The 14,465-nt window shown below is 39.4% G+C and overlaps 1 protein-coding gene across 2 annotated transcripts; it reads right to left on the bottom strand.

Moving 5' to 3' along the window:
* Positions 1-320: 320 nt before the first annotated feature.
* Nipped-B (Nipped-B cohesin loading factor) lies at positions 321-14,095 on the bottom strand. Of its 2 annotated transcripts, none has more exons than XM_065495934.1 (27): positions 13,859-14,095; positions 13,319-13,397; positions 13,083-13,251; positions 12,906-13,027; positions 11,706-12,137; positions 10,459-10,553; positions 9,959-10,193; positions 9,801-9,896; positions 9,126-9,290; positions 8,881-9,071; positions 8,446-8,674; positions 8,163-8,392; positions 7,412-7,696; positions 6,897-7,316; positions 5,562-6,053; positions 5,182-5,427; positions 4,830-5,126; positions 4,454-4,741; positions 3,492-3,881; positions 3,060-3,324; positions 2,813-3,003; positions 2,442-2,750; positions 1,795-1,941; positions 1,521-1,732; positions 1,287-1,461; positions 1,079-1,225; positions 321-740 (listed from the first exon to the last, which is right to left on the bottom strand). In XM_065495934.1, exons 2-27 carry the CDS (start codon positions 13,380-13,382, stop codon positions 534-536), a joined length of 6,099 nt encoding a protein of 2,032 aa, XP_065352006.1. In that variant the 5' UTR covers positions 13,383-13,397; positions 13,859-14,095; the 3' UTR covers positions 321-533. The 2 variants fall into 2 exon arrangements, with proteins under 2 accessions (XP_065352006.1, XP_065352007.1); XM_065495935.1 differs by having other exon boundaries at positions 7,424-7,696; positions 13,859-14,094.
* Between the last annotated feature and the right edge of the window lie 370 nt (positions 14,096-14,465).

The following is a 14,465-nucleotide window of genomic DNA, read 5'->3' as shown; positions in this document are numbered from 1 at the left end:
GTCCAAAAATATAAACTACTTTATTTCTTTTCCGAAATTTAAACTATCTGATGCAGCCAATGGAATTCGTCGAAGACGCGGAACCATCCTTATTTGAGAATGTCTGCAGGAAAATTAACTGATCTTCAATTATTTGAGAATTACCTAAAATTGACCTAACGCTCAAATAAAATATTAAATTGAGTTGTTCTCATTAATCAAAGTTGTAACTTTTCCAACCCCGTTCAAACGACAATTTTTTATTTTAAAAATCGTTTCTATTTTTTATCTATGTTCTTATTCCTTCTTCAATTCCGTAAATTTAAAATGAAAAATCGTCATTTCAGGTAAATTTTGTGGTGTAGAAGTTTCCCCACACCTTCTTTAATAAATATATATGCGTGTGTGTTTATTTATTTACACAATTATCTTAGTATTTACCAATCTTTGATACAATTGATAACTTTGCACAGGAAAAGAAACGTCACGTGTGTCTGTGTTCTGTTCTGTACACCACTTAACAAGGTCCACTTGAATACTAGAGAAGCAAACAATTAAACAATAAAATCAGGATCACTATATTCGTTTTCGTCGTCCTCGTCTTCACTGTTCACGACGCGTTTCCTCTTTTTGTGCTTGTGCTTGCGGTGGCGCTCCGACTTGTGCACCTTGTGGTGAGATTTGTATGACTTGCCACTGCCCTCGTTCGGAACCTTCACTGGCACAATTGTTAGTTTCGGGATTTTCGGATACTGCACCTCCTAAAGGTCACCAGGGAAAAAGCAAATCGTTAGAACTTTTTATATTGTATTAAAATTGTAAAATTTTTTGTAATCAAAATTAATCAAGAATCAAACTTTCTTAAAAAAAGCAATTTTCAAGTTATTAAAATATGAAAAAAATCAGTAAATATGGTAAATACCGAGAAAAATAAGAATTGCCCTGTAAAATCAGATTTGAGCTAAATAATCACAAAAAAACATTCTTAAAGACATTCCAATTTGAATTTACTGAAATTTTTATTATTTTTACAAAATTGGATCTTTTAAATTCAATTTTCCTGTCAGGTCAAATAAGAATATACCAAAACTAAGCGTACCTGGCCGTCAGGGCCCTGGGCAGAAGTGCATGCCGACTCGTCCGGAGCCGCCTGCGAAATGGCGTACACTTTGGTAACCTTTGGGCCGTCCTCCTCTTCATCCTCGTCGCCGTCCTTGCCATCGAAACTGAGCATAAGTTGCTTAAACTGTTGGAGAGCATGTAAGAAATCAGCTGGTGTTTTTATTTTTGATTTTACAAGGACTTACACTTAAGTATTGGCGAATGACGTCTCGCTTGTCCTCCTCGGTCAGCAGCGTCGTGAGCGAACCTTCCCTCAGCTTTTGCAAGGTGGCTTTCGGCTCAAAAATTGAATTACTTTTCCTTGTCAAGGCTTTTTCATAAATCTTCCCCGACTCGGTCGGAGCGTACTGCCCTAGTTTCCTATTTGAATTAAAATTTTAAAAATCTAATTCATGAGTTTTAACAAAATTGTCACTTACGAATCACTTATTCCGTACATATCCTTAAGATGCTGTTTTAAAACTAATAAAAGCATGCAGCCTTGCGACGCTGTGATGCAGTCGAGAAGGGGCTTATTGTTATCTGAAATTCGTTTCATAAGTTCGTCGACGTCTTCCTCATCATCCTCTTCGTCTATCACAGGCTCTTCCTCTGGTCCCAGTTCGTTTGCCGGTTTTGTCAGGTTTAACGACTGAAAAATTCAACATTCAAAATAAATAAAATTGAGCAAAATTGATAAAAGGGGCAACTCACCTCGCGAAATGATTGGAGCAGATTGGTTCCAGACAAGGAAAGGACTATGTCAATGTGATGCACAATGAAAAGCGGCTCATCCTGCACCTGGTAAGGAAAGTAGGCGAGGTTGTCGGCCAAGTAGAGCATTTGAGACAGACTCGTTTTCTACAAATTCAAGGAAAAATTAATTGTTAATAGAGTAAGAAAAAGCATATTTGTTTCAATTTACTCTCAAAGTTAAATATTTTAGCATGAAATTTTTCTAACCAAAAGAATTAATGTGAAACTAAAAAAACCTAAGTAGGTGGGATTAGAGAGTTGTAACTTGTATTTATGTTAAAATCGATTAAGTATTTCTAGAGGTCTCAGCCAGCCGCGCTGCGCCAGCCAGCAAAATTTGGGTCACGTGGGCAGCTGCCAGTGTTTAAAGGTCAACAATTAAAAAAAGTGCAGGAGAAAAAATGTCTTCCTGCCCTTTGGGCAGTTAAGCACTATCAAACTTCACGTTTAAAATATTGTCAGCCATGCCAGCTGCAAGTGAAAATAGCAAGCCGCCGCCGGGCAAAAAATTTGGCTAATCTGGTCCCGCCAGACGCTGCTAGAAAACTTGCGGCTGAGACCTCTTAAGTATTTCCCATAGTCAATTTAATTTGAAAGTAACGTACTGCTTGCTCATCAAACTGCTTGAGGATGGAGAGCGAGACTGCTCTGCGCTGCTGTTTGGTGTTGCGCAGGATCGAGTAGAGGAAGCCATTGAGCGCGGTCGGCAGCTCCTTTTCCTTGGTGCGGAAGCCGCGCACCATCTCGCCGCTTTGCAGGATTTCCTGCAGGCGGAACGACAGCCAGATGCCGTCCAGGGTCTTCATGTGGATGAAGCCTGGGTACTTTTTCTCGATCTCCTGCAGCTGCTTGTCCGCACTGTGGCTCACAGCCTGTTCTTTGTCCGTGCTCATGCAAATCAAGTACGGCACAATCTGAAATAATTATTTAATGTGGAGATTTATTTCTTTTGTAAATAATTTGAAGGATTACTCACCTGTACAGGATGGACGAGACCTTGCTGTAAAATTAATTGAATGACTCTTAGCGCCGCCTTCCTCACAGCAACATTGGAGTGAAGAAAAGCATCAAGCACATATTTCAAGTAGATTTGGATCACAGTGCTGGCCATGCCAGAGCTCACGTCTCCCATTTCCTTTAAATTCTCCTTCTTTGACAGTTTTGCCCCTGGATCGAATTTAAAGTTTAAAAATCAGCAGTTATTAAATCGAATTAATACTTACACTCCTGGTCCTGCTTAATCATCCGCAGCTCCTCCTCTTGCAGGTACGTTTCTATATTGGACAGAACTTGGATTCGCATCGCAATGTGCGCGTCCTTGTCCGTCAACAGCAGGTGGTACATGTTTTTCAGGTCGTCCATCAGCATGTAGTCGTAGTGCCTGATGCACATCGAGCCGATCGCCTGCAGAGTGAAGTACTGCACATCGAAGTTGCCATTCTGAAGGAAGTAGAATAGTGTCTGGAACACCTGCTCCTTGATGTCCGGCTGAAATTTTACATATTTTACTCACGGAACTTCCAGTTTTGTGAAAATAGTAAATTACACCTTAAATATGTTAGTATTCCCTTTAAAATTAACTAGTTTATTTGAAATAATTCAAAACTAAAAATATTTCAATAGTAAGAGCTCTAAAAATGATCTAATGTACTCACAGGCAAGCCTTCGTTGACCTCAGGAAGGGTGAAGTCAAAGTGTCTGATGAGCAAGCCGACCGTGAAGAGCGCCCTTTTAAAGTAGGCCTTGTGCTGGTTGAGCCGTGGGTCATTTTTGTCTTTCAAATGTAGCTGCTTGTACGAAGTGATAGTGCCATAGTAATTCTTGAAGCAGTCCTTGATCAACTTAAAGTTTTTGGTCACGTTGTTCACGACAGAGCCTAGACACGAGAGGCAGCTGGCCACAACGGACTTTTCGTGCTGCAGAATCAGCTTGACTGCGTCCTCCTCCAGCTGCGCCATGAACGACTCGCTTGGGTGTTCAATCAGCGGAACCACCAGTTCGAGGGTGCGAGCCACGCAACTGATTATTTGGAAGTCGGCAGAGCTCTGAAAAATGTATTTAAAAGGATAAGTTATAAATTTGTATGACGCGTGGAGCTGGAATATATTTTCTTTTAAATTTGTTGCGGTTTTTCTAGTAATTAGCGATGGACATTCACGAAAATTGTACTTATGCTTGTTTATTTATCTTGTTTGATCGTGTTTTTTATTCAATTTAACAGAGTATGGTCAATTTAAGTTAAGCTGTTGAGTTAATTTGAAGGGATTTTAAATTCCTAAACCTCCTCGCGGTTAAAAAGTTTGAGAAAAGTTTATGAATAGAGAGAAATCCCAAAATGTATTTTCATTTTAAACTATTTTTCGAAGGAAATTGCTCCATAAATGTGCTTATCGTAATTTTGCAGGAAAAAATGCCCAACCTTGACTATAAAGATTGTCTGATTTAGGGTTTCACTCCGATTTCCCTTTAATTGGAATTAAATTCTCCAAATATTTCAAATAAGTTATAAAAACACAGCAGTTATTATATATTTTAAATTAGGCAGTCTAAAAACCTTCCTGCAACACAATTCCTATTATTGAAAGAAGAAAAAGACAATTTAGCAGCCATCACTCACCTTGCATTTCAAACTTAGGTAAGGCTGCAGGGTGGTGGCGTGATCGATCAACAGTTGGGGCCTGATTTTGGCCAGCAGGTACAGAGTTGTGAGACTTGCAACCAGTCTTTGGGTCAAGGCCTCTTCCGGCGTCATTGTCTCTGACGACGATTCAAATCGGGTGCCTTCCAAGCGCAGCACGTTTTCAATCAGGCAGTGGACTATTTGCTTGCAAGCCGTCAAAAGCGCTTGTGGCGGCTGCGTCTGCACTTTCGCAGCGTCATCTTTGTCTTCCTTTGGCTTAAACAACTGGAAAATATATTTTAATTTGAGTTGACATTTTTTTAGTGGTCTTTAGATTTGAAAACTTGCAAAAAAATTAAAATCCAACACTCACGCTTTGCAGCAGCTGCTCGAACCAATCGAGTCCAGTGTCCTTGCACAGATAAACGACTTCAGTGATGTTAAGTACTTTCCGGAGCAGAGCGTTGTTGTCCAAATGTGGCCTCTCTTTGACTGGCGTGAACCACATATTTTGGAACACCTCCATGACAAGTTTTCGGATGCCTTCTTCATCGTTTACCCTCCTGATCATTTTTATGCAGATTTCAGGTATTTTCGGGAACTCTGGACACTCTATGCATATGTCCTTCATGATTTTAATCACTCTTTTACGCACACTGACGCCAGTGTCCTACAATTGAGAATTATTAGCCATTTTACATCAGTTTAGAGTTAGTAGAATTTACCAGAATTCGTTGCGAAAGCATGTCGTAGTACTTGTCGATCAGATCTGGACAGCTGAGCACAAATTTGCCTACGAGATCGACGGCCGCTTCTCGCACCGAGGTCGCGTGGTCCAGGAACGAGTGCTGCACGCCGTACTGCATGTTAGTCCGGCCCAAAATCGAAGGGTCGGCCTCCACGACCATCGTCAGGCACTTCATTGCTTTTGTGCGAATCGCGATTGAGTGCTCGTTCAGCACTTTGAGGATCTGAAAACAAAATAATCAGTATTACAAGAAAGGATCAACATTTTTTTATAGTAAAATTTAATAAATTCCTGGGCTGTTTAAAATATAATAAAACTCACAAAATTTCAAATGAAAAATTTCTTAAATATACATACCTGCATAAGGTAAACGTCAAAGCTGTAGGAGAAAGGCCGCTTTGAAGCAAGGTATCGGCAAATCAATTCGGCGCTGTCGTAGTCGATGTACGTCTGCAGCACCTGCGTTTTTCCTCCTCCTGTGTCCTCGAAGGGCTTCACCTTGGACATGAGAAAGCACTTGCGCTTCTCGACCAACGCGGTGACCTCGGCATTTTCGTGCTCCTCCTTAGCGTCCGAGTCTTCGTCCGATTCGTCCTCCTCAGACTCGGAATCTCCACCTTTCTTTTTCTTCTTCTTCTTTTTCGTCTTTTTGTTTGTTTTCACTATGTTGTCAAAGTGTCTGCTGATCTCATCAGCTGCTCCTTTGAACCAGATCACAATGTAGAAATGCCTGGCGTAGTTGAAGCACTGGTCGCCTTGCGCGTTCACCGCCAGGTAGTCGAGCAACACCTTCTGCAGGTACTGACACCGCTCCTCCTCTTCCTCCATGGCAGATACATTCTCACTTTTCTGCAAGCCAAGCAAGAGGATTTTTTATTTATTATCATAATTTACAAGTGGCTTGCGCTCCTTGGGCCCTTCGGGCTTCCAGACGGACGCTTTGGGAAACTGTCTGTCAAGTCGGCGAAAATAGTTTAAAGATACAAATATAACCGTCAGTGCCGGGAAAACCGCATAGTCTTCAGGTAACACGACCTAAGGAAGGTCGGTGACTGACAAAGGTGAATAATCGTCGCCTAGTAACGCCAAATGTGCTCAAAATTACTCAAAAAACCATTTATATCCTGCCTGGGAGCGGATCTCAGGTCGGGATACCCTGAAAAAGGTCGTTTGATTACCGCAGGTCAAAGCTCTTCCTGTGACCTGTCCAATGAGGGGTCATGGTCAACGATCGGATGAGCGGCCAAATTTGAATAAAAACAAAAAACCCATTTTCGCCTATGAACTTCTCTTGCAGGGCGAAAAAAAAATTAATTTTAATTTTTGAATGGGCGTGAAAAATCTCAAAATTGGTTTCCAGGCCGGCGTTTGACCTAAGCGTGTGATGGAGTTGGTGGGAACCAATAGTGGACCCCAGTACGTAAAAATGGTGAATTTTCAATTTCCCATGATATATCCTGGATATTGTCGTGCAACTTGTAAAAAATTAACCAAGAGTATAAAGTTGATAAAACTTTCAGCAAAGTTGCTCCATGTAATGCCTAGTTCAGATGGCTAAGTGGCATATCCAAGAAAACTCCGGGTCATGGTGAATTTTTTTTTGGGTAAGTTAAAAAATAAAGTATATTTTTTTTTAATTTTAATCGTAACCAATTTCTTTCATCAAACCCTGAATTATTAAGTATCACGTACCTTTGTTTTCTTTTCGTTGGAACCAGTCTCCTCCAAGTCCTTCCTCTCCTCCTCCTTGATCTCATTAATGAGTTTATTGATGGAGTCAACCTTAAGTGACGACGACACTGCGTCTTTTCTCAGCCTAGCAGCAACGACACCTAAATAGTCGAGCGACGCCACCCTGAGGGACATGTCGGTGCCCTTGTTCATGAAGTTCTTGACCAGGATGTTGCCCAAAAGGCTGAGGAGCATCTCAGCGGCCGGCCACTCTGGCTTATTGGCAGTGGTCAACAAGTCTTGCACGAAGTTTTCAAACAACGGTCGGTAGTCGATCTCTTCATTCTTGTTGCCGCACTTGTTCAAGAAGACAGTCAGAAAGGTGCCAGCTAACTGGATGGCAAGGTCGTGCCGCGTTCTCACAAATACATCACGGTCCACCTAAAGAACAGAATAAATTAACAACTGTTTCAGCTTTTATAAGGAGGAAAAAAAATAATAAGTTAAAATTTTTCAAATATAAAGTTTATAATTACACAAATATTGACCTGGGTGATACTGTTGGCCAATTTTCCGTCTTCGCCTTCGGCGGGTGGCGCATCGGCCGGTACGGATTTTCCATCCTTGGACTTGTGAAGGCGGTCGGGAAGCACGACCACGCACTGGATCAGTTGCAACACGAGGGCAGTAAGCATTTGAATGTGTTCCTGATTGTTCAAGCGGTAAGAGCGAAGAGAGCGCTTGTTGCTTGGCAGTCTTGCGATTGAGGCTAGAATGTCATCCAGCAGCAACCTTCTATGCTTCTCGTAGCGAGTAAAAATCTAAGAAAATGACAATTGAGAATTTTTAATATTTGATGAATGGGAGAAAAATTGCTTCAAAATTGTATTAAGAAAGTTATTATTTGTGCTGCAAACCATCAAAATTGGATTAAAATCCTTGTATTCCTGCATTTTCGTTGCAAATATCAAGAACTATTAAATTTAATTTAAAAAGTATTTCAACTGAATTGAATTAATTTCCTTTGTAATGATGTCTTTAAACTCTTGTTGAACATTTTTTGTAATGTAATAGAAATTTTGTTTTCTCTTGGACAAATCTCCTGATTCCTATTTAAAAAAAATTCCATGAACGATCAATTTTTACTGTCAATAAATCAATCAAAATATTCAAATAAACCTATTTAAACTGCTGAAAATAAGTTTTTCTTCTAAAAAGATGTCAATTTTGCTACAAATGATGTTCCTATTTAGCACCGAATCTTACTTATTACGCGGTGTTACTTACTGTGGTGACTAATTTAAGTGAGGACAACTGCAATTCAGACACTTTCTCCACGAAAAACGGAGACACACTCAGCGTAGACACATTTAACACAGCGGTGTCCGTTAGGACTTGTATTGACAGCAACTCAGAGAGCAAACCAACTACTTCGTTCAGCTTATTGTACAACAGCAAAATGCTTTTCTCGCGCACTTCCTTATTGTGCGCCCGCTTCTTCTTCGCACTCACACCATCTGCGTATTTTTCAAAAAATTAGATGTCAGCTGTTTTTAAAATAAAGACTTGCCTTTCTTGGAAGTGACTCTGTACACTGGATCGAAAGAGGGAAATATCGTATTCGAAAGCTGGTATTTGGTGAATAGAACCACTCTGTCGATCACGTCCTCCAAGTAAACGCGTTTGGGCATGTTGGCAGAGGTTAGAATGTACAAGACCGACAAGGATGAGTCCACGCCCCGAAGCACTCGCTCCATGGCGATGTCGTGCCACAACTTTGTTTCCTCCTCGTCATCGTCCTGTTATTAAAGAAAATTATAGAAAAACCTGACAAACAAATACTGAGGTTTCTTTTAAAAAAGTTTTATTTCAAATTCTGAGCATGTGAATCATTGAAAAAGGATAAAAATGCACTGGTCCTAGATTATCTATTATTTAATTCCAGTACGCCGCAAGGAAAAACTGAAAGTAACCAAACCAAAGAATATGGGAAATAAAAACATACCGGATCGGCCAATGGTGACACTCTGGCTCCATCACGAATATTCTTCTCCAAAATATTCATCAACCGGACAAGCCGCTCGGGCGGAATGGACTGAGTGGCACCCATGGTCTTCAGTTTGGCGGCTTCGCTGTACAAGTCTTGCAGCTGGTACTTGGGAATGAGAGCCTCGCTCGGCACGTCCATGTCTTCCTCTGCGACGCAAATGTCAGACTCCTTACAATTCTACTCGGAAAAAATCGACTTACCAAATTCTGCGTTCAGATCTAAATCTTCGGTGTTTTCAAAAATGAGGTCGACGCACTTGCTGAACCGTTGATATGTGTTGCTCTCCATCAACTCGTCGGTGGTTAATTTTTGAATCACAGGAACCAACTTTCGCTCAATTCTGCGGATTTTCTTCCTTGGAGACTCTGCAAATACACCTTAGTTGTGAAACTCGCAAGTAATCTGAGTTGGTAATGAACTTAATCCGATTATTCCTAAACATGGAAGTTATTATAGAAAAATATTTAACAAAATTTTACTTAAAAAACCGAGAGCTTAACGACTAAAAGTTCTTTATGAATGGTAAAAATATCCGTTTAAATTTATTTTAAGGCGTGAAAAGACTAAGATGAGATGCTAAATAAAACTAAGAATAAAACATTAGTGGCTAATTAAATTTGTGAAATATTGTAATAGATTTTAATTTAAAAAGATTTGATGGGAAAACATCACTGATGCAAATTTTTCCATATTATATATTTCAGTGACGACTCAATTCAAGGCTCTATATTGGTTATCAATCGTTAAAAAGGTGTTTTTTAGCGTTTCCAGTGTGCAAAAATAAATAAATATCACGTTTTTCAGAATTTCCGATCGTGGTAAGTAGGGAATCAATGAAATCTTTTAAAGATCTTAAATAATGAAAGGTTACTGACCATCAGTGGAATTCGACTTTCGGCCTCTGCTAGGAGACTCAAAGTCAGGCAGTTCGTAGTCGTCATCCTGCTGCTTGCTCCGCTTTTCCTCTCGCTCTGGAAATTTTAAATGACCTTTAACCACCACCCAGGAGTTAAATATATTTGGTAGCACGCACCTCGCTTTCGCAGCGCCTCTTTCTCTCGCCCTTTATTTTTGAAAATTTTCGAGTTGGACTTTTTTGCGGTCTCTTCCTCGCTGTCAGACGAAGAAGACACTTCCTTGTACTTAGATCTTGTAGCAGCTCTGCGAGACGTGTTGTTTTCCTTACATTGCGTTATGCCCAACTTGTTTGCCAGGTCTGGCTTGTTTTGAGCAAACTCCTTCAAACTCTTCTGCATCAGAGCTTCATCCTGGAAGGTAACAGAGAGTGACAGTGAGAAAAATTGGATTAATTAATGTAGCCAATGGATTAATTAACCTACCATTGCATTGGTTTTTTTAATTGGTTTCTAGAAAAAGTTTAGACAGATTGGTTGAATTTGAAAAGGACCAAACTGCTAGTAATTAAAATTTGGAGCAAGAAATGACTCAAAACGTACCATTGGCGGTGAAAGAAATTTAGAACCCTGTTTTTGAGTTAGTTTTAAATATAACAAAAAAAAATTTGATTCTCACCTCTGGATTTAACCTGTTCAGCATGACTCTTGGCTCCTTGATCTTAAATACTGACGAATTTTTAACTGGCTCTTCTGGTGGGGGTGGAGGCGGCGCTGAAATCGTATGAAATATTAAATTAAACCTGTTATTTGAAGAGAACACTCAAGATTTTAAGCTGTATTGGGTTATTTTTAGACATTTGAAGAAAAATTAAAATGTTTAAGCGACGTAGAGTAAAAAAAGCATGTTTTAAAGAAAAAATCTGCATATACTAGAAATAAACCAAAATTTCTATTTTTTACTACATTGAAAATAATTACTGGTTTATAGCCAATTTAGATTTGTTGTACACATTTTCCAAGACCACAAACGGACTAACTTTGACCAATAACTTTGAATTATTATATAGGTTATTTTTTCAAAAGAGAATAAACCTGACATTTTTTAGAGGGGGTTTGAGAGAAAAAATTGAAAGTTTTAAAGCTAAGACTGTACATAATCTGAAAGTAAAATAATACAACTTCCTAGCTCTTCTTCTGGTTAAAAAAATTTTCGTGTTGTCTCCAATGTTTCTAACAAAAATTTCAACAGTTAAAATTTTTGAAAATTAGGTCAATCTTAATTTTAAATTTTCCGCAATGCAAAAATGAGCAGAAAATCAGCTTAAAAAATTAAGAGCCATTTTTAAGCCATTTAGCAAATTTCAAATAAAAATAGCAACCTTTCTTAAAAAAATAATTTTGATGTGGCAATAAAACATTTCAAGGTTGGAAAGTAAAAAAAAAAAACGATAGAAACAAATGTGGCTTCCAATTAATTCAGTTATAAAAAGCAAAATACCCGTAATAATATCACTGAGACTTTTAATATTTCGGCGCTTTAAAAAATTTGGAAAATAATTGGTAATGTTTAAATAGTTGGCTACAGTAAACAAGTAAGGACAAAGTAGTAATAAATTAATGAAATTACTCGTAAAATTAAAGCCCTCAATAATTTTTTCTTGATTTCAATCGCTCCCGTCGCGATTTATCCAACAATGTGCAAATATTGTACCTTTTCGCTCAATAAATAAAGATTAAGTGCTCGCCACTTGATTGACAAGCCAATAATAGAGCCGACTTTCTCAGAAATTTTAGCTCTTCTCCCGACTTCAAAAGCATTATTGCGGTTACTAATAATTATTTGTTCGGTGCTGATCTACTTTAAAAAAAACTCCTAGGTAATATTTTGAAAAGAAGTCGAATTAAAAAAATCTTAAACTGTACCTGAGGCAGAATTAGAGGCAACAGGTTTATGCTCCTCTTTGACGGCGTTGTGCTGGGGTTCGTTGCAGTTTTGTAGCGCTCTGCTGGCGGCAGCGGCGAAGCTGCTGTTGCTGCCGTTGACCACCTTGTCCTCTTCCAGCACCTTGAGCAGCTGCTGCGGCGTCTGCGCCAGGGTCGGCAGGGGCATCGACATCGCCGCCGGCATTTGCTGGTTGAAGTTGCCCGAGAAGGAACACTGCTCCAGGCCAGACAGGTTGTTCACAAACCTATTTGGGGTTACTTGCTGCTGCGGCGGCGGTGGCGGCTGTTGGTGCTGCGGCATCAGGTTGGGGAACACGGAGTTTTGCTCCACCAGCGGAAAACTCGGCGCCACCGCTGGCTGTGGAACGAAGTTGCTCACCGCGGGCGCTCTCGTACAGGACGCTCGAGCCGCTGAAATGGAATTTTTCGATAGTTTAATTGATGATTGGTTGTTAGATGTAAGGGTGGAAAACTGACAGCTAAAAAAATGTCCTGAGTTTTTTTTAATGAGAAAACTTTATTCGCCAGAAAAAAGTAATTTTTAGCTTATATGTATATATTAATTTTTATTCTCCTTTATAAAGAAAAAGAACTCATTTTTAAATTTTTCCATAAAGAAGTTTAAAATTTATTCGAGCTGAAGAATGAAGTTGTAACAGAAATATAAATATTTTATACAATTAAGAAAAATGTATTTGACAAATTTTAGTATACAAATAATAGTGTAAAACACACTTTCTCTAGATTTTCATGAGAATTTTCAGTGCCAAAATAAAATAAAAATAGTTTTCCACCTTAGAGCAAATGCATCTAATCTATACTACTAAGCTTTTCACATAGGACAAAAATATAAAACGATTTCGGCGCCGAATAAGACGGTATTAAAGGTTTAACAAACTTAAACCTCATTTTAAATTTGTTAATAGTTACTAATAAAAAAATAATGGATTTCTAGGAAAAAATACACCAGAAAAAAACAAATTTTGACTTAACTCCGCTATTTAAGATGAGTTTTTGGGTGTGTTAAGGGATTTTAATTAATTTATGTTTGATTTTACAGCCTTAAACTTGCAAAATTCGAGCTTAAAGCTAAAATCGGAAGCTTATAATACCGTCTTAACATTCCAGTAATATACACAAGTAAAAATACAGCAAATTCCTGAATAAAGGGCGGTGTACCTTGGGTGTTGGGGCCTTTAAAGGCGTTGGGGTTTCTCTGCAAGATCGCTTTGAGCAGAACAGGGATGTTTTGTTGGTGTTCGATCAGGTGATCCGTGCCCGCGAAATGATCCTTCAGCTCTCTGTTGGGACAAAAATTTACAGATCTGGGGCCAAAATAAATTGTTTATATCTTACATGTGCTCGGCAGAGGTTTCAATCAAACTGTGAATGAGTTGAGGAACCAGGTTGTCATCGTGTACGCTCAACAAAATCTGAGCCTCTTCTGCCACTCGGGGGTGAAAAAGCAGAGACTTATTGCTCATGGTTTGAGGCAGGGGCGTCGGCAAGGGCATTTCAGGCAACACTGCTCGCGCAAAGGGACAAGTGAGTGTAAATGAAAGTGCATGTAATAAATAAATTGAAGTAATTACAGTCTGTTAGGCTTGAAATGCCCGCCAGGGTGGTGATCGGAACACTTGGTATCTCTCCGTTCATCTTGGGGGTTGATTTCTGCAATACATAATAAGATAATTAGCAACATTTCAGATTATTATTATTAGAAAGTTGCAAAATATGAAAATAACCAGCAAATTTTTAAGTAGGTTGTGTGCTGATTTCTGTAGCCGTAATTATCGATTAAATTTTACCACTATTTCATTTTAGGAAATGACTAATGTAATACAAATTCATAAAAATCAGCAATCTTGCGTTAAAGCGAGTAAATAACAGCTGCAGTTGATTTTCTCAGCGAATTTTGGTGCAGTTGGCCCGAGTGCTCGACTGTCCGGCAGACTGCGGACGAGGCAAAACAAACAGTCCAAAATACCATTTAGGGTCGAATTAACGACTTGCACACGTAGCGTAATTAGCGTAGAATTCAAATTTGTCATCGCGTACGCAATGGGAGCGCACAGGTGACTGGGAAACTCGGGCACAAAAGGGGAGCAACCCGTTTGCAATGAGTAACTCACTTTGTTTATGCCGTCTTAATGAGAGAACGCCTGGCCGGAACAGAGATTGGGAACTCGCTATCTCTGGCGCAGCTCGAAGGCACCATTTTGACTGGAAACAATTTTCCGCACTTATCACCGGGAAATCAAAAAACCGGAGAAAACGACGCGCCAAACACTATTCCACAATATGTATGTACTGTGTTTTCGTGAACTCTGGCCGCATAGCAACCCATGCCATAGTGACTGCTGGCGTGCGCGCTTAAAAGTAGATCCGGTGCGGCGGCAGGCAAAAATTCTTCGCCGTCTTAAATTAAATCACACGCGGCACATAATTTTGAATGCACTAGACGCGAATGTTTGAAAATATCCAAAATTCTCATCGCTTTCCTGCAATATTTCGTAAATCTGGGAAATTTTGTTTTTTTGGGAGGAGCTTCACGGGACTGAGGCATCGGCGGGGTTTGCGTTTGGGATTCGGCAGCGTCGATTCGATATGATTGAAGGTCTAAAAAAAATCTGTTTCGGCCTTATATTGAGAATATTTTTGACACATAACGTTGTAATAACGCGTACAAATAAAAATTAAAACCAAATACAGCCGATTTATTAATGTCCGAGCGGATTT

This window comes from Cloeon dipterum, chromosome X (assembly GCF_949628265.1).
Source record: "Cloeon dipterum chromosome X, ieCloDipt1.1, whole genome shotgun sequence".
Lineage (NCBI taxonomy): Eukaryota > Metazoa > Arthropoda > Insecta > Ephemeroptera > Baetidae > Cloeon > Cloeon dipterum.
The sequence above is the reverse complement of the archived record's forward strand: the minus strand, read 5'-3'. Positions and strand labels throughout refer to the sequence as shown.